The sequence below is a fragment of the Alternaria dauci genome, chromosome 7, assembly GCF_042100115.1.
Source record: "Alternaria dauci strain A2016 chromosome 7, whole genome shotgun sequence".
Lineage (NCBI taxonomy): Eukaryota > Fungi > Ascomycota > Dothideomycetes > Pleosporales > Pleosporaceae > Alternaria > Alternaria dauci.
In genome coordinates this window covers 2544795-2567839 of record NC_091278.1, presented here as the reverse complement: position 1 = coordinate 2567839, position 23045 = coordinate 2544795, and the positions used below count along the sequence as shown (strand labels likewise).

Genomic DNA, 23045 nt, shown 5'->3' with positions numbered 1-23045 from the left:
GTCGCAGCCACATCCCCTCCAAACTGCCTAGGCATATTGCCGTACGATACCAAGACGAAGCCATCGACCCACTATTGGAGATCGCGTTCGTACCTGAGCCATCGCCGACATCCTGTGAGCTTCATTCGTTGATGGATTGTGGTACCTTTGATAGCGGCCTTCCTAGTTCATGCTCCCGCTGCCAGCCACAGCACGGAGATAACTCCACGAGTACGCCACACGGTTAATGTCATGCAATTAAGCTTCGATGTGTATGATCTAGACTTCAACTGCCGGAGCACTAGGCACAAGTGTTGATGGTTAGCTCTGTGCGACATCACCAGATTTCCATCGCGAGGTCGACCGTTGACCTGTGGCGGTCGTCATATCTTGACGATGACTTGGGGCTGCGAAAAATGTACAGAGCGCGTGCCGTCATCACAAAGCTGACAGTCCGAGTGCAAAAACCGCGAGGGGGTAGCGTTGGTTGAAGCAGTCTGGTGTTTTGGAGTTGGAGTTAGGCCAATCTTGGCGAAACGGAGGATACCGTGCCGCGGCTGTGATCTGCACAGGGAAAGCCGTTGAGCGAAAAGGGTTGTAGCTTGGCAGGCCGGAACTCCGAGCAGACCCGGAGGACATGTGACCGATCTAGCAATCTATTCCTCATCAGCATCGTCTCCGCTGCATCACAACCGCGATACTTTGCGCTACGAAGAACGGTCGCTGCATTGTCCTGAGTATAACCGGGAGATATACCTGTACAGCCTACGACCTATCAGCTATCGCGCTACGCTTGAATACGCGTACGCTTCAAGCGACACCCTCTTCCCTTAACGAATGCTACGCCATCTCATCAGCATCATCTTTGTATATTTGGAGACAAGACCGAGAAGCTTCTTTCGTGGTATCTGATTGTCTTTCTATTCATTTGTCTCAAAGCCCGTCCCAGGCGCTGTAAAAACATCTACTTACTCACAGTCGTTAGGCCATTATGCATCACCGCATCACAAGTTTCCAGGCTCATTTTCCGCGCCCAATTATCATCCTTTCTCACTCTAGTTGAGTCGCAAGTACAACTCGCTTTTACCGTCGGTTTCGATTTTTCCAGTCGACCAATGTCGGAGATCATGCTTCGCATCAATGGCTTGCGGATGGCTGCGCAGCATTATGGAAAACAGTTTGCAGTCCCGCAAAGACATGAGTTTGCTGTCTCAAGCACAGTCGCACACTTGGAGATATAACTTACACTACCCTTCAAGTCTCAGCTGCAACTCTTCCTCTAGGCTTTCTTCCTCAGTCATCTCTTTTCCGTATAGTACGTACATCGTTGAAAATTACTCACGGCTAGCAAATTGCAAACTGTTCCCTTCTGTTCACGTTATTGGAACTCATTGTCATGGCTGATCGACCTTCTAACGATTGCGCACTTCTAGAAGGGCTCCGTTACTACCTCCTTCGCAGCGACGCTATGGGAGGCAGTATAATGGCCCCACTGGTACCGGTCGATCAACTTCCGTTCCAACTCCAAGGGGTCCCGCGCCAGTTGACCCATCGCCAGATCTCCGACGAAGGCTGGAAGCTTTGTTCAGAGACTAACGAGGTGCCATCAGCACTCGCAATCCAAGCGCCTACAACGACCAGCTTCCCACCGTATCCCAGTACGAACACGAAGCCGCGATACTTGGCGCCAGACCATCATGTACGTGCTGTACGGCAGACACTGGCTGTAGATTACTGTCGGCCTACTCGATCGTCTCATGAATCCCCCACCGTCGCGGCTTCTCCAGAACAACATCGGCCGACGCCTAGCATTACCCCTAAACGTCCTTCATCGCTAATCGACACCTTCGCATCCATTTACCAGAAAGATGCGCAGCGCCTCGGCTACTGCGCCCCGTACCCATCCGGCATCGAGCCCGATCCGTCCAAGAAAGAGTACTGCACACACTGGATCAAGACCGGCGAATGTGACTGGACGGCCGTCGGCTGCAAGTTCAAACACGAGATGCCTAGTATCGAGAAGCTACGCGAGCTGGGCTTCGCTCGAGGCATACCGAGGTGGTGGAAGGAGAAGTCTGCTATCGTTGCTAGACCGCCCACATGGATGCAGAGGCGGCTGGCTGGAAATGAGGATGCAGAGTATGCAGGCGAGATGCCAGAACCAAGGGCGTTTCCTGATCCTTCTACTTTTAGAGCAAGGAGGGCTGAGGGACGTGACTTGCTTGATGAGGAAGTGCAGCAGCCGCGTAGTATTCTCAAGAGGGATGTGTCTCTCGAGCGGACGACAGCAGGTCGTCTAACTCCGCCGTCGGAACTAGCCCAGCAGCCAATTCGACGTGCGAACCACACATCAGACCTACTCATCGACCTCGATGATACTCCCACTCCACCACACAGCCCTCATTTATGCTATATTTCGGAAGTCAGCGCAGGATCGAGCGAGAGCCACGTACCTTCCAGTAGCACCTCAGCCTCGCCACCACCGTCACCTACTCTCGATCGCAACCCTTCACCACTGATCGATCGCAAATCCTCCTCCAAGACCACCACAAAGAAGACACAAGAGCGGGAGCCAAGCATTCGGCGCCACTCCCAAATCTCATGGGCTTCCGACACTGAAGACGACAGCCACATTTCCACTCCGAACGCCAAGGTCAAACTCCCTCGCCCAGCCCAGCAACAACAACGCAAATCACATCCCCACAGCAGCAGCAGCAGCAACGACAACAACAGGCGTCTTACTACTACACCTACTTCGCCCATGTCCACTGCCCCAACCAACACTCGACCCGGTCTCGCATCCTCCAAGCACGCAACCACCACCACCTCCTTCTCTAATCCCTCAAAAGACAGCTCTGGTAAAGCCAACCTAGCAAAAAGCACAGTGAAGCGCAACAAGAACGCTAATCGCAAGGTGCATAGCAGACGAGGAGGAGGGGGAGAAGTCGACGCACCAGAACTTTGCGCCAAGATTGAGCAGTTGAGGCGGGATGCGTATCGTGAGGAGAGAGTGAAGAAGGGCACTGCTGCTGTGGTTGCTGGGGAAAGGAGGTAGGGGAGGGATGGTAGTGGACGGCCGAAGAAGGGTGGAAAGTTGTTTGGTTGGGTGGTGAGTCGCAGGTTGAAGGCATATATCGTGGAACAAACAGTATTCGGCACAACACGTGCAATAAAATGGCAAGCGAGCGATCACTGTATATGCAACACAGCGGAACAAACGGAAACTATACAGGCTGTAATAGCTGTTCCGGACGGGTGCTTTACCTATTTTCCTTCATATAGACTTGCTGTGTTCATCTTGTTTGCGGTATTTGGCTCTGCAATGATATACTAGACATTAGCTTCAACAAGAAAAAAATTCAGTTTTGATGTATTTCCATCCATAGGCCCGAAACGTGCGTGCTGCTTTTGTGTTGGTGCCAATGTTGAAATTGCGAGTAGCGATTCGCTATATCGAAGAGAGAAAAAACGAAGACGCCAAATAATTGTCAGAACGCAGCCCCGCACCACTACGTTATGCAACTAAAAAGGTACGTATAATTAGTGAACTACTGATTATGGTGCGGGATAGTATATATCGTCAGCCAGGCCTGACAATAATACGCCGATGATGCCGCTTCTTCATCAAACAAAGAGATGCCATGCCGCCTGGATCAAATCATGCCTGCACATTCCTGTACAAATTGCCCCGCAAACCACCGCCCCAGAATCACTCATTTCTTTCAGAAATAAAAGAAAACAAACAGCGCACCTCGCCTACGCACCCCACTTCTTGACCGCCTCCCCCAACCCCTTGGTCAGCCCTCTCCGCACAGCCAGCAACTCTTCCTTTGCATTCTCAGCCTCTTTCTCGCTCCTCTCAACCCTTCCTCTCAACTTTTCGATTTCGATCCTCAACTCTTTCCGTAATTCTTGGCTGGCCTCTTCCACCGTTTTTAACCGATCTACTTCCGCTCGTACCTTCTCGCCAGCTGTCTCGACAGATTCTAACCGCTCTTTCATGGCCATCATTTCCTTCTTCATGTTGTCGAATTCCATTTCCAGGCCGCGGTATGCATGTGACTCTTTTTCCATGCGCTTCTGCAGATCTATCTTTTCTATTTCAAGACTGTTGACAGAGGCTTTGAGACCGGCGTTCATGTCTTTCAGGCCGGCATTCTCGTCTTTGAGATTTTGAATTCTGTCTGTTAATGCACGATTTACCCGCTCTGGTGCAGGGCTCCGTGGGCTTAAAATCGATGATGGTGATGGTGCTGTGGTTGATTGCTTGAGACTCGACGGCACGATGATCTGCTCGCTGAGGGTGCGTCGAGGATGCTTCTTGGGACGGATGGCCGATGCGATTCCGGTATAGTCTTCGTCACGTTCGCGTTTGATCTTGACATTTAAGCTGTCTGTTGCTGCGCGTTTGATGGGCGGTGCCTGGATATCTTCTGCTGTGGATCTTGATAATGACGCTATATCTAGTCAGTATGACCAAGAAGCGGATAAGGATGGATCTCAACGTACAGACGGTAGACGATCGCTTTGGTCTGACGACGATGGAGTCCTTTTCGTAGGGAGTGCTCGGTTCTGATTTCCTTGTTGGCGGCAGCAACGGCCGTTCTCCCTCGTTGTGCACCCACAGACACGCATCCCGAAAATTCCTCGTAAACATGGTAGGGTCCGATCTTGTCCGACACAGCTCTTTCACGTGGCCAGCAGCCAAGAAGTAGTAAAGAATGAGGGCCGACACGCGGTGGATCGCCTTGGACCCTCCCATGTCGTCTCCAACATCACAAAAAGGCGCATGGAAGGCAACAGTACTGGTACTATTCACAGCTTGCAGCTCGTTACCGCCATCGTCCAATTCGGTGATGCGATAGAAGCTGACCTCGGCTTCATCCTCATGGACGTGCGCGGTGACGCGATCGATGGGTTCATCGTCGTCGCCCGCGGGGCCTGGCGCATATCCGCCGATGACAAGCAGCTGCTTGTGGGTGGAGCGACCGAGCCCTCGCCAGATGGCTCTGCTGATGGTGAAGCTCTCGTCGAACTGGATCCATTGCAACCTTGCGGCGCGCGGCAAGGCGCGAAAGGGCGCGGCAAAATTCGCACGCGCCCATGCTTGAACATTATCGTTTGTCAGGGGTGATCTTGTCTCATTGAAGTCGGTCATTGTGGCGGTTGATTGGTGTGGTGTCACCCGTTGTTGCGCTGGATCTCACTGGGGCGCGCCTTGGTTCGCAGGCACGCAGTTTGCGCAATTGGGGATTGCCGAGTGGTGACGAAATGGCGCTGTTTCTGGTCGCGGTGTGGGATTGTACGACAAGCACAGGACGCCGCCATCGAAGCCCAGTTGGTGGTCGGATCACGGCGACATGTTCTGGGAAAGCTGTGGTAGAGGTTGACGCAGGCAGAAGTCAGGCGGGATTCCTTCCGCTGCCCGTTATTTGCGGGGCTGGTAGTGGCTGGACGACTAGAACGGAAGGTGTGCAGCGCGGCGCCACTTCAACACATGCGAGACGGCTATCAGCGTGCTCGTCATCGCACTTTCGCATGTCTGCGTCTTGCGCGCCTGTCGCGTCTGTTGTTCTGGCTGTGCAAGTGCGCAACATCAAGTATCGTAGGAGTAGCAGCGTCCACGAAGCTCTGCCCCTGCTCCCACTGACTTCTGGGGCGCATCGGGCACATGACCCCGAGCATACATACCTGACACACTTGGTAATGTCATTTTGGCTGTCAAGGTTGGCAATAAAGTTGTAGACGCGACAGACCAGGTTCAGGATGGTTGGTCCATGTCGGCCCAGACGATGAGTTCATCGGTAGTTCGCGGATGCTTGCGCTAGCGGTCGAGGCGATCTGTTCCCGCATGCTGTACATGTACTATGCATGGGGCATACAGGGTGTCTAGGGTAGCGACTCGTTCCTTGGACAAACACACAACGTGACTGATATGCTGCTGTGTACTCTGGGCTGAGTTTAGCTTCTCTGCGGCGGCCAAGGACGGCGAAGCGGTTGTGAATGGCTATGGCGGTGATTGAGGTGGATCCGTCGGTCAGGATGTGAATATGCTTTTTCTCCCGTGGACGATCGATCGTGGCATGTCGTAGCAATGTACAGAGGTCCGACATGGCAACGGTCTTGCATGCTCAGGGCTTCGACATGTGGCCCGAAATGTACCCGGGCGCCGAACGAGGCAATCCGACGCGTCTACGTCATCACCTTTTTTCCCAGAGACACGCGCCACACTTTCCCTCTTCGTTACCGCTCTACACACCCTGACCTGGCCCTGCCACGCCCCCTGACAGTTGCGCTATTCGTAATCATCGTGGCATTCTTGCTCAAAGGACCGCCACTGCACGCGCCAAACTTCACAATGCCCCGCCGCAGCGCGACCTCGTCAACCTCAGCCGACACAACTCCCACGACCAAGCTTCCCGACAAGGTCCAATGGCCATCCACCTTCACAGACGGCCTGCCGCTCCCCAAGATTGTTGTCTTCGACCTCGACTACACACTCTGGCCCTTCTGGGTGGACACGCACGTCACACCCCCACTGAAGGCTGTTGAGGGAGGCTTGAAAGTAAAGGACAGATATGGCGAGGGCTTCGGGTTCTACAATGACGTGGGAGGCATACTAGCAGCTGTAAGCACACATGTGCCTGTTGCTACAGAGGGAAGATTACTAATACTGCCACAGCTCAAAGACAAAAACATCCTCATCGGCGCAGCCTCGCGCACGTGTGCCCCTGACCTCGGCCGTGAAATGCTCAAGCTCCTCAAGATACCCAGCTCGAACGGGTCGTCCGCGCGCGCAATAGACTACTTCGATCACCTCCAGATATACCCCGGCAGCAAGACGACGCACTTTGACAGGATACACAGAGACACTGGAATCGAATTTGAGGAGATGCTCTTCTTCGACGACGAGAGCAGGAACAAGAACGTAGAGGCGCTCGGTGTAACCATGCAACTTATAAGAGACGGCGTGACGAGGGACGAGATCGACAGAGGCGTGCAGGCCTGGAGAAAGAGGAATGGCCGGACAAAAGCGCTCGAGGGATGAGGGGATAAGGAAGAGGGAGTGTCTGGTATATCCTAGCATTACGAAGAAATGAACGAAACGAGACAATCATGAGAATGCGAAAAGACAATGACAAAGTTGGGCGACTAGTCAAGTATGGGCAGTGTTTAGCCACCAAATCGACGGAGCTCGTCTCTGCACAAGTCTCACGCGACATGGATACTTTTCCGCTGAACGCAACTCTGACTGTAAGGCCTGATACGCCCCACTCGCCAGCGCAATCCAGGTCGTTTGTCTGTAAGGACCTCTTCAAGACCAACGCAAATCTGTTCCATGGCGCGTCAAACAACTTTCAAACACCGATTCACTCCTTTAGCATTAGGCCACTTGGGAAGTCGGCTCATCAACCCGGGGATTACAATTTGTAGCGGCCGGAGGATGAAAGTGGGGCATCTTCCTACCGTATTTGTCAGCCCACTCTAAGAATGGAGAATGTGCCCTTGGTCTGTTGGTGGCCTGATTTGTCTGACAACGGGTATTGAATCGGGCTTCGGTGAACGGTAATGATACGCCATCAACCCACTCCGGCTCAGTGCCGAGCACGATCAAGCTTCCGTTGTGCGCCAATGTCTACTACCTCTCTTGTGGACTGACAGTATCGATTCGGGCACTTGAAATTGTACCAACCTCGGAAGCGGTCTACTCTGCTTGCTGACCAGCGCCCAATGGCAGAGCAGGCACCTGTGCTCTGGTGTGGCCAGTGCAAAAAGCCTTTTTCCAAGCGTTAGTGTATTTGCCTGACTGTCATGAACATGCAGCCAAAGACGCCAGACTGACTGTCCCGAAGGGTCAACATTAAAACGGCATGGGTACTACTGTCGGTACAACTCGAGAGCATCAGTACCGAGACGACGATCATGCACAGCTTGCGCACAAGCCAAGACTGGCTGTGACAACGCACTGCCAGCATGCTCGCGCTGTCTCCAGAAAGACATCACGTGCAAGTATCCTTCAGGGTCTGCAGCCAAAAGACGCAACGCTGTAGAAACGTCCCGTGACGTAATCTACAACCTGAATAATTCCGATCACGATCGTGTGAATATGGTCATGCCAACAGTACTGGGACAGGTTCAGGATATTCGGGAGGTGACACCGGCCCCTGAAGACTCCACACTGTTCACTGATGTACAGTGGAATCTCCACGATACTGTGGCCTTTGACGATTTCATGCATTCTCCACCTGGGATGACCGCCTTTTCAACAGCACCATCGTTTTCGCTGGCTTCAACTGGTCCGACACCTGTTTCGCCGCCTTTGTTGCTTCCAGAAACAGCAGACGCAGCATTTCAAGAGCATTCTCAACTCACTCCTCAGCAGCAGCATCCCGGTTCACAAACAGTGAGTTTATCTATCCCACCAACTCCTAACCAGAACGTACGATCAATGATGCAACGGCCGAAGATGCACTCCCGAGCGGATAAAACTTCCAGTCTGATATACTACACTTTCAAATCTTACCTGCTAATGCTGCGTCAAAACAATCTTCCCCCATTCATTCATCCGAGCTGCGTTTCATTCACAGATGACGACACAACGAACGAGCCACTTGAAAATTGCATTGCGCTGGTCCACATGATAGCGAGTGGAGTACGAGGAAGCCGAAGGCTCTTCTGGCGTAACGTGAAGCAAGAGTGTGAGCGCATGTGTGACCAGAACCAGACTCTCAGTAAATGGGAGCTGCTTGGTGCTATGCAAGCTCTCTCAGTCTACGTCCTGATCCGTTTGGACGAAGGCGAGACTGAACACAATCACCTGGATCATCTTCTGGAGAGGGCTGTCATTGTAAGCTTATAGTATCTGCGCTCATGATGAATATTTCTGACAATAATGTCTCTAGCTTGTTGCAATGCAACTTTCTCATGACGACTTTGACTGCCATGCGGATTACGTATCGTGTCACAGCACATCTGAGAGCAACTGGCAAGACTGGGTCTACAAAGAGTCCCGGCGAAGGTACGTCAACTACTGACAATACCATTTCAACCCTATTTACTGACTGCTCTGGCAGACTTGCAGTCATCTATCGCGTCTTGGACAAACTCGTCTTCTTTGGACCAGCAGCCATGTGTGATATGCCTGCTGAATTCGTGATTGCGCCTTTGCCCGCGAAACGACAGCTCTGGGAGGCAAGAGATGCACAGGAATGGAAATTCCAGAGCCAGGCAGAGCCACAGGGACACACATCATACGCGTTGGCGGTTGACGGCGAGATTATCAAGTTGGATCAGCGAAGACTGTCTTGCCGCGACGCGTGGTTACCATACACTCCGTCAGATGAAGGGACAGCTTCTCAGATCCATGATATTGGGAGTAGTTCCAGCCGAGAATTGTGGGCAGAGTGGTGTTCCGGTATAGATGGTATGGGTGGGTTGATCATGCTTGTGGCCTCGATGACATAGCGGTTCGAACATGAAAATAGAACCGATGTGTTTCACAGACAAGCCATCGGAGAGCATTTATCATGGATATACATACATGGCAAGCCCATTTTGGTATGGCGGAGATCACCGTGGTCATGTTCGGGGCTCACACGTGCCGGACGGAACAAATTTGTATCCCAAAACACAGTCTAGATTCCGAGATGCGGCCCTAAATATCCAAGCGTGATCAGACTGCTCAGTATAAAACTGTCAAGATTTCGTCCAAAACAAGTAGCCACAAAATTCGGACTCATTGTAGGTGTTGCCAATCGCAGATTGCATAGCAGCCCATCTTTTTTCCTCCGCTTCAACCCCAACATATCTAGGTAACTCAGTCAAGTCGCCATGGTTTCCGACACTCCTCCTTTCCCGTCACCCGTCAAGCACTGGCACAGCACGGCTCAACCCGCCGGCGATCCAAGCCTTGCAGCTCTCTCCCAGAAAGGCAAATCGATCATGGTGACGGGCGGAGGCAACACTGGCATCGGGGGAGAGACAGCGCGCTTCTTCGCCCGCGCAGGCGCCACGCGCATTGGTTTGCTTGGACGTCGCCCAGGCCCTCTTCTCGAGAACAAAGCCCATATCGAAAAGGAATGCCCTGGCACGACCGTCTTCATTCAGAGCACCGACGTCACCAATGAGGCTTCAGTCAATTCCGCGTTTGACAACTTCGCCATGCATGGCAAGATCGACGTACTCATTCACGCCGCTGCAGCCGTTGGGCCAAAGGACAACTTTGCTGATGTAGATGGCCGCGAGTTTCTCAAAGCAGTGACCGACAACCTCGAAGGTTCTTTGTGGGTCGCAAAGGCGTTTATCCGTACGGCGGCACCAGATGCTCATGTCATCGCCATCAACTCCTGGGGTGCTCATCTGAGCCTCAACGATGGCTTTGCCGCCTACTGCGTTGCTAAGATGGCTGTTTATCGCCTGTGGGATACCGTGCTACTTGCGAAGCCAAACCTCAGTGTCTTTCATACCCAACCTGGCGTTGTCCTCACGGAGATGAACATCAGTGTTGGCGGTGCAGCCAGCTTCAAGGGTGTGAAGACGGATGATGGTAAGCTTCAAGATTACACTGCGCGGTACAATAAAACTAACGGCTCGTCATGTAGTTAGTCTCCCAGCGAGCTTTAATCTCTGGCTCTCGACCCCAGAGGCCCGCTTCCTCAAGGGCAAGTTCTTGTGGTGCAATTGGGATATTGACGAGCTCAAGTCTCGCGCCAAAGAGATTGAGTCTGGCAGACTACTCAACATCGACCTCGTCGGCTGGCCCTTCGATACTCGCACTAACTGATCTGTGCGAAGGATGGTATAGAGCATGTATTTGATTTGGTGGATCATAGTCACGTATCGTCTAGGACGATCCGCAGATTCTAATGTTTCGGTCATGTATAGAAAAGACGTTGCTGGATTCAACATACAGTTATACACAAACTTGAATCTACAGTTTACTGTTTAATCCGTGACAGTTAATGGGAGATGAGAATTGAAAAAGGTTGGCAGGAGAAATAAGTCGCTTTAGGGATTGAACGACGCAGCCATGCAGGTGACGTCACATCGGCAACGGTAACACTAGATGCCAAACAGGCCCCCAATACGCCCTGCATATGGATGCCTTGAGCAACATTTGACACCTAAGAACGAACAATAAAGCTGCCGTTGTTTTCGTTGTTCCCTACGCGCAAAGAACTTTCGCGAATATCACATACCCGGTCTTACCGCCATGTCACCCTCAGTTGAACAGAAGCTTCCCACTGAGCTCCTAGAACAAATACTATCATTCGCTCCTCGCGATTCTCTCCCAAGCCTATGTCTAACGTCAAGAGGCTTCAACTGGATCGCCACGCCACTGTTGTACTCGGAGATAAGTCTGAAGAAGACACACTCTCTGCCTGCCTTGGCGTACTTGATGTTTACCTCTCCGGCCCACGCCGCTCTTGTCGAATCATTCATCGTACCTGATACATGGGAAAAGGCTGAGAAGAAGACTGGTGAATGGCCATGGCCAGGTCTCAAAGACACAGACGTGCATAGCGTCTTAAAGGCTAAAAGTGTAGCATTTACGTCTAGCGAAGAGGCGGCGGATGAGCTCTATAGTAAGATCCAATCTGGCGAGAACCAAGATGCCATCATGGCGATTCTACTCGCTAGTCTCCCCCAGTTGCGACGACTGGATGTCAAAGTTAGCACTGCCAGAGCCCCAGCAGACCCAAAGACGACGTCTCCAGCGTCGCGCAATGGCCACGATGATTTCCGTTTACTTTGGCCCAAAGTCATGAATAGGCTACGATCGCGCTGCGACTCTACAACCGAAGCGACCAGAAGTGCTACAAGCAACCCCTCGCAGGTCGTGCAGCTGGCTGCAGTTCCAGACCATATCGACGTCATGGTCAAATTCACAGGACAGGTGCGCAGGTACTCCAACTACACCTTGCATCTAGCAAACTTCCTCCATCTGCCGCATCTCCGCTCTATATACGGATGGAGACTTGGAGACATGGGTGATCCACCGGATATGGAGGATCCAAAGAATTCGTTCGCAACGTTGCAACCTCGATCCTGTCCGGTGGAATACATTGAACTACGTCGTTCACAACTACATAAGGACCATATTCAGCTTATGTTGGATGCAGCGATACCAGGGAAGTTGAAGACATTTAGCTACGAGGTTGGCGATCGATCGTGGTCTTGGTGTGGTACAGATCACCGGTCGATTATGAAGAGCCTGCAGCCACATTGCGATTCTCTGGAAGGACTGAGCCTGAGCCACGACGCCGCCTATCTTTATCATGATCAAAGAATTCGCGATAGTCCTACCCAGTGTTCATTCACATCCTTTACCGCGCTGAAGCGGCTCAAGATCGCTCCGGTGTATATATGGTCTTACAAAACACTGGTTCACCAGGTTAAAATGCAACGTTCTACTCAGGAGAAGCTCTGGTCTGCACTCCCCGAAAACCTAGAAGAGCTCTGGATCAAAAAGACCTCGGATCCAAATCGGAAGCGCGAACGTGACGAAACCTTTCCACTCGTCTCGAACCTCTTACTCCCAGCACTGCATCTCGTCGTGCAGCACAAGCCGAGTGCATTCCCCCAGTTGCGCCTCTTGCGCATCGAATTCCCACTTTTGGCCTGGGAGGATGACTGGTTCAATGACCTAGCATCGCTCTGCCGGCTCGCCACTGGTGCAGGAATAAGAACTATGGTCATATTATGCGACATGTTCAACGAACGCGGACCTTTTACCATTGAGCGACCCTGGGGCTGGAATGAAGACGTCAACTGGGAGTCAGAAGCACGCAAAGAAAGCGAAAATCGGGAATGCGCCAAAATATGCATCGACGCAACACAGCAAGAACATTTAGCTGCCATACTCAGAGACATGAAGGTCAGGTTTGAAGAGGAGGAAGACAGATATCGCAAGGCGCTTGATGCGATTGAGGAATTGGGCCCGTTGTGTAGGGATTGCCGGGAGAATAATCCAGAGCACGATCCGAGTAGAGGGCTCGGCTTCACGGAGCGGTTCGTCGATGAGCGGTTGCAGAAAGAGCCGTACTGGAAGGGACGTAGTAAAGAGACTGTACGGCATCCGATCTAGTGGCCAGCTGACACGTAGATGATGGTATGAAGAACGTGGAGAGGTTGCGAAATCGAGTTTCTGTCTAATTCAAATTACGGTTGTGTGCTACTTCGAGGTCGATTGTGGTTCCGAAAACATTCGCGGACGAGGAGGAAGAGGCTGCTTTGGTCTAGTTCACTGTCCTCGTTCTCAATCTTGAACTGAAACAATGCCTATCACGTTGTGTCTAGAAAGATGATACGACGGTGGACCTCTTGAGCTTAAAAGTTGATAGTGTTTCATTGCAACATTACCCTGGACCAAAGTCGGCAAACTGTGAAAAGACAGATACAGTCTTGGACTGCATGCTTCCCCATGTAGTGATAATCGTAGGCGAAAAAAACAACAACGCATAATATCCATGACTTGCACCAATTTTAGAATCAGTTTCTCCAGTAGTCTTTCCCATGTTCCATATGAAATGCTCTCACACCCGGCTAAGAAGAAAAATCCCAAACGCCTTCGCTATGCATAAAAAAGGAGACTTTCTTCACTTTCTCATTCCAGAGAAATCCTTGAGGATGCCAATCATATGAGTGTTGGTCTGCTTTCCACCACGACGAGGACCCTTCTTCTTCTTGGACGAAGGGGCAGCAACAATGACCTTTGCTTGGGTAGCAGCCGTCAATTTGTTGGCCAAGAGCGCCTTGCGCAGCTCATCAGGGTTATCAGGCACCTGAACCGAGTGCCAGGCCTTTGCGAAGACAGGGTCCATGGGCAGCATGAGAGAGGGGTCGTTGCCCCAGACAGTCTTTGGCACGCCGTCCTTGGCGCGCCGCACCAGGACTTCCTTCTTGTTCTCCATCTTTGTGATGTCGTCTGCCACGGTAGACCAGCCATCTTTCAGGTCTTTGATCTGAAGTCCCATGGCCGACTTTTGGGTTTGGAAATGGCCTTTGAGCTGGGCTCGGTCGTGAATGTTGAGCTTGCTCTTGTACTTGTAGCGCTCGTTTGCAGCGTCCCAGCTGATCCTGTTGCCTTGGTTGTCGGCGCGCATGAGCTGGCGGAGCTGTTCGCGCTGGATGTGGCCGGGCGGGATGTTGAGGTATTCCATGATGTCGTCGAAGGTGTGCCATTTGTCTTTTCGTTCGCGCAAGAAGTCGTTGACGTAGGTGAGGCGCGTGAAGACGTGCTCGCCGGTGCCTGTGTCCTGCGGCTGCGAGTAGACGACGGGGGGCGCTCCGTCGGCTGGACGCTTGCGCTTGCCGCTGGCGGACGAGGTCGAGGGTGTGGGTGAAGGGGCATTCATGGCGGTGGCCGAGTTTGCTTTGAGGAACGACATGGTGGCTGCAGTTGTAGTGGCGGTGGTAATAGTGCGAGTGGTAGATTTTGAGTCAAGTCGAGAAATGGGCGGTCGGGGCGTGCGGCGTCTAGCTAAAGAGTCGCACGGCGGTGAACCTTGGTACGGGTGCTTGGGCAGAAGCGGGGACGGGTAGTGAGCGTGGGTCGGCGGAAGGTGCTAGAGGGGTGTGGGTGAAGGTGCCGGGACGTGTGAAGAAGAAGACAGCGACGACGGACATGTGCTATGACCTCAAGGCTGCCGCGCTAGTGCCTGGCCCCTGCGCGAACGTCGTCAAACAACTGCAACCAACTCGCGACTCTGCCCAGTGGACCCGCCCATTGTTCGCGTCGACACCGCCACTCCCTTGTTTGTCTCCTTTTCTTTCCGGGGACTCGAACGAGCGCACTCTGGAGAATGCCTCGCGGGCTGCAATAAATTAATACACGAGAATGGCGGCGACGGTCGACGTTGGCTACCTGGCCGCGTCCTACTCCGTCCCCGAGACGACGCTACGCTCATTACTATCCGAACCCACCGTCGAGCTGGTACAGACACTGCTCACCCACATTGAAGCCAAGGCGCGCGCCTACGATGACCTGCAGTCGGAGAAGATCCGCACCGATGTCGAGCTCGAAGCAGCCATCCAGGGCGGCGAGCAGCGCGCGCGGGTCTTGAAGGCCACGGCAGAGAAGGCGCAGAAGGAGGCTGAGGAATTGAAGAAGAAGCTTGTGCACGAGGGTAGGAGAGGCCACGATGACATGTCTCCGCACTTGATACTGACGCGTTTACAGAAAATGCACGGCAAGAGGCCGAGTCGGCGCTGCACAACCTGCAGGCCACGGCTAGCAGCTCCACATCGGAGACGCAGGCGCTGGAGTCGCGCATCAAGACGCTCGAGTCGCAGAACCGCGACATGATGGCCATGCACGAGACCAAGACCGCCGCACACGACCGCCTCGCAAAGGAGCTTACCGAGCAACACCACAAGTCCGTCGAGCTGCGCAAGCAATTGTCGGCTCTCGAGGAGAAGACACAGTCGCTCGAGAGCGCGGCCACCAATGTCAAGTTCCGCGAGGCCAACCTGCAGCAGGAAATCGAGCAGCTCCGCAGCAACAACGACTGGTACACGACCGAGCTCAAGACACGCGCCGACGACCACAGCAAGTACCGCAAGGAGAAGAATGCCCAGATTGCTCAGCTCCAGCGCGAAAACGCCGACGCCGCCGAGACGATTGACCAACTCCGCCGTGCCGAGACACTGCTGCGACAACACATTGAGGAGCTCAAGAGCAAGGCCGAGGAGGATCGCCTGCGCATCGAGGAGCTCGAGAATGCAGCATCAGCCGCCGAGGCGCACTTCCGCATCGAGCTCGACAGCGCCCGCCGCCTGTCGACACTGCATCAGCAGAACAACGACATGACAAAGAAGCGCTTGGAGCAGTTGCAGGCCGACAGCACCCGCGTGCAAGAGGAGGCGGCCACCGAGATTGGCCAGCTGCAGGCTGAAGTCGAGGTGGAACGCGAAAGGGCTGCCGAAGCCGATGCGCGCACCGCTGAGCTCGAGACGCTCGTCGAGACGCTCAAGAGCGAAAACTCCGACCTTCGAAGCTCCGTCCGTGTCCCTGCAACACCACGACATGGCATGAGCATGAACGGCGGCTTCAGCACCCCAGGCAGGGCAGGTTCGCCTGCTGTCGTCTTCTCGCCTGGTGGCTCGCAGCTCAAGACGGATGCGTCCAAGACCCAACTGCTCATCGAGAACAACGACCTCAAGAAGGAGCTGCGCAAGGTTCGCGAGAAGCAAGAGGAGCAGACCAACGTCCTCAATGAAATGCTTCAAGAGATGGAACGTGCCCAGCCCGAGTTTGATGAAATCCGCCGTCAAAACGATGCCCTCATCGAGCAGAACAACGAAGTCTCTGCCCTTCTCGAGGAAGCCATTGCCGAACGCGAGGCAGCACAGCGCGACTCGCGCAAGGCACTGGGTGACTTGGAAGGCGTACACAACGAATCTGCGCTGCTGCGTCGCCAGGTTCAGGACATGACCATCCAGCTACGTACACTGCTGTGGCGTCGCCAGGTGGAAGAGGAGGGTCTCGGTAGCCTCACCGAGGAACAGCAGGAGTTCATCGTCAACGCTGTCGAGAAGAACGAAGTGCCTGACCAGCACATACCCGAAGACTCGCCTACACACAGCATGATCACGAAACATCTCATCCTCTACAAGGACATTGCTAGTCTTCAGCAACAAAACGCCGAGCTGACACGCACACTTCGACAAGTGGGCGACGAACAGGAGAGGCAAGAGGTCAGAATCAAGTCTGAGCAATACCAACACGACCTCGAAGAGCTTGCTCGCCTGCGCTCCGTGGTTGCGGAGAAGGAAGAAGAAATCAAGTCCCTCAATGTTCGCTCACAAACCCTCAAGACTGAGCGCGACATGTACAGCCGTATAGTCAGCGGTCGAGGACAGCAATCGTCTTTCTCCCAGTCAACGTCTGCGTTCGCACAGTCAGTGCCAGCCACCGGAGGTGCCTTGCTGCTAGAAAACGGGTCGCAGTCCCGCGACATTCCAGAGTACAGCAAGCTCATCAAGGACCTTCAGTCCCACATCGACTTGCTCAAAGAGGAGAGTGCTACCGACCGCGCTACCCTCAAGGCGCAAGTCGATAACCTCACCAAGGATAACTCTCAACTTCAGAGTGACAAGCTTCGCTTCGAGTCGCAGGTGCGTCGGGAGCAGGACCGGTATGCTCGCCTGGAGGGAAGCATCAAACTGCTCCAATCCGAAAAAGACTCGCTTCAGGAACGTTACAACAAGGTCCAGGCGACCATGGCCCAGCAGGATGACAGGCTTGTCAAGGCCACCCAAAATGCCGCTGAAGCTGAGGCCCGTCTGCAGAGCTTGCAAGGCGAGATGGTTCAGCTCAAGGCATCTCAGCAAATGTCTGCGACGATTGAAGCTCGTCTCAAAGAGAGGAACCAAGAGCTGATGAGCGAGCGCGACCGATTGAGCAACATGGTCTCTCAAATCCAAAGCCTACGCAACGAAGCTGAGTTGGCTACAGCAGAGAGCCGACGCGAATTGCAGAACACGGTGGACAAGCTCCGGACCGATTTGCACAGCGTCGAAAGCAGACTGGAGGATGAAATCGCCGAGCATAAGAAGGCTACTGCACAGCGGGAGTACGAACGGACTGAAGCGCAACGACGAATTGACGATCTTATCGCAGCACGCAATAGTGCTGAGGTCAAGTCTGCAACTGCCGAATCAACACGCCAACAACTGGAGCAACGCATCAAGGACCTCCAGAACCAGCTCCAGTCCGCCGAGGAGCGCATACAGGCTCTCCAGCCACAGACCAACGGCTCGAACGAAGAGCAGGATTCCGTCAGTCGTGAGGAACAGCTCGCCGAACAAGTTTCAGATCTCAAGCGCAAGATTCAACGCAAGGAAGAAGACCTCGAGGCTGTTACCGTGCAGATTGCCGGCTTCCAGGATATCGCGCAGGACGCCGAGAACCGATTGCAGACCTTTGTCGAGGCTCACGAACGACTTGAAGAGCAACTCAATCTTGCACAAGAAGAAAAGGACACAACCATTCGCGATCTACAGCAGCGTGTTGAGGACATTTCATCTGAGCTGGCTACAAGTAGTACCGAGCTCACTGAACTGAGAGGCAAGCATGAGCAGGACACGTTGGTACTGAGGCAGGAGAAGGAAATGCTGGAGGCAGAAATCACCCGACTCAAGAATGACGTCGCCGACTACAAGGCTGAAGCCGAAAACCAAACGCAATACGTTAAGACCCAGGCCGACATTGCAGAGCGCGCCCAGAAGGACTACGAGCACGAGTTCCAGAAGCACGCTGAGAGCATGGAAAAGCTTCGCGAGCTGCGTGACCAGCACAACCAACTCCAGTCTCAGATTACAGAGTTCAAGACACAGGCTGAAGCTGCACGAACCACACTGGAGCAAAGTCAAGAGCACTGGAAGTCTACCGAGGGTCGGTATGAGGAGCAACTCACTGAGGCCAGACGCCGCCACGACGACTTGAAGCAATACAACCAGACTCTGCTCAAGCAGTTCGACGAATACAAGGAACAAATCAACAGCTTGAAGAACGACCGAGGCGCTTTGGCTGGTGAGACTGGTAACGCAGAATCCGGCTCGAGCAATCTCCAGGATATCGAGACATATCTCCGCCGCGAGAAGGAGATCTTGGAGGTTCAGCTCAACCTCAAGGTACAGGAGTCGAAGCGTCTGGAGCAGCAGCTCACGCATGCCCAAGGCCAGCTCGACCAAACGCGAGAGAAGTTGTTGGAAGAGCAAGCCAAAGCCTCTGGTTCCCATAGCAACTCCAGCCTTGCGCATCTCAACAAGAACCTCGAAGAACTCAATGTTTACCGCGAGAGTAATGCGACATTGCGAAGCGAGAACACTCGTCTTCAAACCTTGTTCGCGGAGAAGGCCAAGGAATTGGAGGACTTGCAGAACCAACTAGAACCCTTGCAAGTTCGCGTAGCCGAGCTTGAGGGCGAGCTAGAACTCAACGTCGGCCATCTCAAGGCTGTTGAAGAGGATCGCGACCGTTGGCAGAAGCGTCACCAGGATGTGCTCCAACGATACGACCGCATTGACCCCAAGGAACTCGAGGATCTCAAGAAACAGATCGAGGACTTCAAGGTCGAGCGCGATCAGGCACTTGAGCAGGTGACAGGCCTCAATGAGCAGATCACTGCCCTTACCGGCGAGGTGCAAAGTGCAAATGCAGAGCGTGACAATATCCAGAAGTCTGAAAGGGAGAAGTTCCAGAAGAAGCACAACGAGCGCATGAAAGTTAAGAACGACGAAATCAGTGCGCGCACTGCTGAGCGAGACGAGGCTCAGAAATCGGTTACGAACTTGCAGCAGGAAGTTGAACGCCTTCGACAAGAACTTTCAAACGCACAAACAACGAGTGCAGGTGCTGGCCAATCCCAGGAGCGAATCGCGACACTCCAGAAGGAACTGGAGCAGACCCGAGCGCAGCTCGCGATCACTCAGCAAGAACTCAGTGCCGCAAGAACTGCTCGGGACGAGGCCATTGCTCAAGGGAGTGCATCTGCCCCACCGGCTGCCAACGCAGAGGGTGAGGAAGGTCAAATAAACGAAAGTTCTGATGCGACGGCACAGCAACTGGCACAATTACAGAAGCAGCTGGCTGAAGCTCAACAAAAAGCTGCGGACGCAGAGAGCAGCCGATCAGCCACTGCGGCTCAACTGGAGAAGATCGAGACAGAGACTGTAAGAGTTTCCTATGATCTTATCGGATCACATACTAACTCTCTGCAGGCCGCTAACAGCACTACCATCGATGAGCTTCGACAGCAGCTTTCGCAGTCCCAGGCGCAAGGTCAACAGCCCGGAACCGGCTCGGCCCCTGCCGAACCCTCGAGCGATTCCGCTATGGCTGCTGATACTGAGAAGCTTAGAGAGGAGCTCGCTGCAAAGACAGCCGAAGTCGAAGACCTGCGGGCTCAACTTGCCAGTGCGAAATCAGCTCAACACACCGCTGAAGGTGAGACGCAGCCGGAAGTCTCGCAAAACAGCGAACAAATTGCAGCCATCAAAGCTTCACTGGATCAACGAGAGGCTCAGTTGAAGGAGCTTGAAACGTCGCTGAACGCTCGCGAGGCTAAGGTCGTCGCGAGGGAAGGTAACCTGGAGAAGATCAAGACCAAGGCGAATGATCAGATTAAGAAGATCAGGGACGAATCCAGCCAAGAACTTACCAGGGTGAAGGACGCTCACCAAGTCGAGCTTGAGCGTCTACAGCAAGAGCTACAGAAAGCAGCCCCTCCACAAGACGCTCCCAAGGAAGCCGTTCCAGCCGCTGCTCAGCCTGTGCCGGAAGGCATGGTCAACACAGAGGATCTGCCGCGTCCAACAGTCACAGACCAGCAGCTCAAGGCTTGGTTGAAGAACAACGCCGGAGCTTACAGAGTCTTTGTATCTCAGGTCAGGTCTAACCTCCAGGGTCAAATGGCTAAGAAGGATGAGTTGATCAAGAAACTCGAGCAAGAGATCCAGCAGCTCAAGACGCAGATCCAGGAGAATGCCCAAAAGGTCATCGACGGCCTCACAGGCGTCAAGCAGGAGCCTGAGCAAACCAAGGAGGCTGGATCAAGCGAAGACCTGGCTGCAGTCAACGCTGCATGGGAAAAGAAGCTGAAGGAGAAGTTGGAGGAACTGGAGACAAAGTTGGCCAAGACACATGAGCTCAAGTCGAAATTGAAGGACTCGCAGCTGAAGCTTGTTAGGACTAGATTCGGCTATGTCGAGAAGGCTGCGAAGGAGACGCCAACAGAGGAAGTTGCAAAGGTATACGCGATTGCGCTGCAACAAAAACCAGTGGAGGCGGCTAAGCCTGTACAACCTGCTACACCCGCCAAACCTGCTGCCACACAGGGTCAAGTACCGGCGTCGACACCGCAGCAACAGCAAGCAGCACCTTCAACAACGAACACACCCCAGACGAACGGGGCCAACAATGCGCCTCTGACTCAAGCATCTCAACCCACGCCTTTCCAACAGGCTAATTCACAGCCCAATCCCTTCGTCCAAGTTGCCCCTGCCAGCCACGGAACGAACGCAGACCCCTTCCCACGCAGCCAGAGCCAAATGGGCCGCGGACTCCAACAGCCAGGTTTCACAGTCCAAGGCCAAGCGCAGCAACAACTACAGCAGCAGCAGGCAGGACGCGGCCGCGGCGACGGCATAGGAACTGGGCCTGCTGCAATTAGAGGAGCTCTTGCATCCAATATTCCACGCGGTGGTGCTGGAAGCGGCATCCCTATGCCCGGCGGTGGTAGGGGACGAGGCCAGAACCAGCAACAAGCACAAAACCAAGCGCAAAACCATCAGCAGCAGAACCAAGCTCCGAGTACTGGAGCTGGCGCTGGTGCTGGTGCTTCACAAATTGGTCGCGGCGGCGGTCGAGGCGCGGGGCGTGGCCGTGGTCAACAGAATCAGAACCAGAACCAGAATCAATCGTCGCCGGCGAGGGGTGGGTTGAATCCCGGTGCGCCGGGCTTTCAGCCGGGTCAGGGACAGGCGGGACGCGGACAGAAGCGTGGTGCGGAGGATGATATTGGCGAAGGTGCGACGAGAGGTGGCAAGAGGGCACGGGGTGGACGTGGTGGTGGACAGCAACAGCAAGGTGGTGCTGCTGCTGCTGAGTGAAGACAAAAATGACGTGGGGGATAGTATGTTTCCATTTGTTTTTTGTGCTTTACGTTTATGGTAGTCTTCGAAAAAGGGACGAGATGTATTAAAATGAGATTAGCGGGAACCACGAGCTGGGCCCCATTTAGTAATGAGCGGGTGGGTGGGCTTCCAGGGGGTTAGATGAATGGCCTCTTGGGGAGAGCTTGTGCCTGTACTATAGCATTTTCACGGTGTTGTTATGGAAACTTGTTGGAACGTAAACTTTGATCTGATGTTTTTTTGATGCGTGTGCTCGGTGCTGGTTAAGAATGCGTTGACGACGTTGGTTCAGCGGAATCGAGGGACGGGTTTGTTATGACGAGTGTAGGCAAAGCCATGGATCTTGAATGGCATGTTTCTTGGTAGATGTCGTGGAGACGACAGTCGTCTTGCGTTTGTAAGCCAGGATCGTGTATCCGCATTATTCTTTACGGGAATTGAACGACGACGATTATGCTCGCAGATGGAACAGAGTGCGAATTGCAAATACTGATGAACTCAAGCTATTGCGACAAACAACTCATATCCTTTTGGGATTTTGGAGGAGCGGGTATTGTAGTTGTTGATCCCTATGATGACTCCAGACTGTGTGATATGCATCGTCGTTTTGTCATTTCCCCTGTTACATTAATAGCTTATAAGTCGTACGACTACTTGCTTGTTCCAGTTCAATCGTTATCGGTTTGCGGCAGGAGACCCAATGGGACAGAACCAGGATTTATAGAACCTTGATGCATTTCTCAAAACACCAACTCAGGAAAGATGATGATAGGCAGGCACAGGAGATACTGAACGTAGTGTCTAGATTCGTCAGGGAAGGGATTTATATAATTCCTTCATCATCTACATGCATTTCCTTCGTTGTTGGAATACTGTCAGAGATAGAAGGATGTAGATGTGGTCCTCGTAAGACCTCGATGCGTTGGCGAGATACTACTGTAGTCAATCCTGAGGTTGGAGTGTAGTAGATCGTATGATTCACATTGCTATTCCGTCCCGTGTCCTCGCAAGGCTACAGCTAGATGCACAATCGGTCCTATGATAGCTTTTGTGCGACCAAATAACTTGTCGCTGATATTTCCTGGTATCAGCACACGCGTCAAACTCATGATGAAATGAGAAAAGGTATTGTTTAGGCTTATTGCATTCTTGAGTCACCTGGAAGGAGAAAAGAAGAATCATGGTCAGATTTCTAAATGGTCCAAGGACAAGCTACCAATATCTGAATAGATCCTGACCATTTCAGGTTATGACGAGGAGAAGCACCATCTCCCCGGCTGCTGGAACATGTGTCGTGGAGAAGCGCATATCGCAAATAGCCATAGATAACGACGTTCCCAAGTGAAGCGTATCAGGCTTCGCTTCTCGCAAGGGCGTTCTCCGGCTACACTTATCACCCATAGACGAGAAAACAACCGTGTGATCAA

The 23045-nt window shown here is 53.2% G+C and overlaps 7 protein-coding genes across 7 annotated transcripts; 5 read left to right on the top strand and 2 right to left on the bottom strand.

Moving 5' to 3' along the window:
• Positions 1-645: 645 nt before the first annotated feature.
• ACET3X_007954 (uncharacterized protein) lies at positions 646-3268 on the top strand. The gene is made up of 2 exons (XM_069454157.1): positions 646-1294; positions 1413-3268. Exons 1-2 carry the CDS (start codon positions 1120-1122, stop codon positions 3032-3034), a joined length of 1797 nt encoding a protein of 598 aa, XP_069305117.1. The 5' UTR covers positions 646-1119; the 3' UTR covers positions 3035-3268.
• Positions 3269-3462: 194 nt separating this feature from the next.
• ACET3X_007953 (uncharacterized protein) lies at positions 3463-5137 on the bottom strand (the record flags this gene model as incomplete). Its single annotated transcript, XM_069454156.1, has 2 exons — positions 3463-4436; positions 4489-5137. 2 exons carry the CDS (start codon positions 5135-5137, stop codon positions 3736-3738), a joined length of 1350 nt encoding a protein of 449 aa, XP_069305116.1. The 3' UTR covers positions 3463-3735.
• A 1200-nt stretch (positions 5138-6337) lies between these two features.
• Positions 6338-7027, top strand: ACET3X_007952 (uncharacterized protein; the record flags this gene model as incomplete). Its single annotated transcript, XM_069454155.1, has 2 exons — positions 6338-6607; positions 6662-7027. The coding sequence occupies 2 exons, from the start codon at positions 6338-6340 to the stop codon at positions 7025-7027; spliced, it is 636 nt and encodes a 211-aa protein (XP_069305115.1).
• A 683-nt stretch (positions 7028-7710) lies between these two features.
• ACET3X_007951 (uncharacterized protein) lies at positions 7711-9444 on the top strand (the record flags this gene model as incomplete). The annotated part of the gene is made up of 4 exons (XM_069454154.1): positions 7711-7768; positions 7833-8827; positions 8883-8998; positions 9054-9444. The coding sequence occupies 4 exons, from the start codon at positions 7711-7713 to the stop codon at positions 9442-9444; spliced, it is 1560 nt and encodes a 519-aa protein (XP_069305114.1).
• A 366-nt stretch (positions 9445-9810) lies between these two features.
• ACET3X_007950 (uncharacterized protein) lies at positions 9811-10762 on the top strand (the record flags this gene model as incomplete). The annotated part of the gene is made up of 2 exons (XM_069454153.1): positions 9811-10525; positions 10581-10762. The coding sequence occupies 2 exons, from the start codon at positions 9811-9813 to the stop codon at positions 10760-10762; spliced, it is 897 nt and encodes a 298-aa protein (XP_069305113.1).
• Positions 10763-13577: 2815 nt separating this feature from the next.
• Positions 13578-14369, bottom strand: ACET3X_007949 (uncharacterized protein; the record flags this gene model as incomplete). Its single annotated transcript, XM_069454151.1, has 1 exon — positions 13578-14369. The coding sequence occupies one exon, from the start codon at positions 14367-14369 to the stop codon at positions 13578-13580; it is 792 nt and encodes a 263-aa protein (XP_069305112.1).
• A 348-nt stretch (positions 14370-14717) lies between these two features.
• ACET3X_007948 (uncharacterized protein) lies at positions 14718-21740 on the top strand. The gene is made up of 3 exons (XM_069454150.1): positions 14718-15107; positions 15161-19656; positions 19705-21740. Exons 1-3 carry the CDS (start codon positions 14819-14821, stop codon positions 21592-21594), a joined length of 6675 nt encoding a protein of 2224 aa, XP_069305111.1. The 5' UTR covers positions 14718-14818; the 3' UTR covers positions 21595-21740.
• Positions 21741-23045: the final 1305 nt, after the last annotated feature.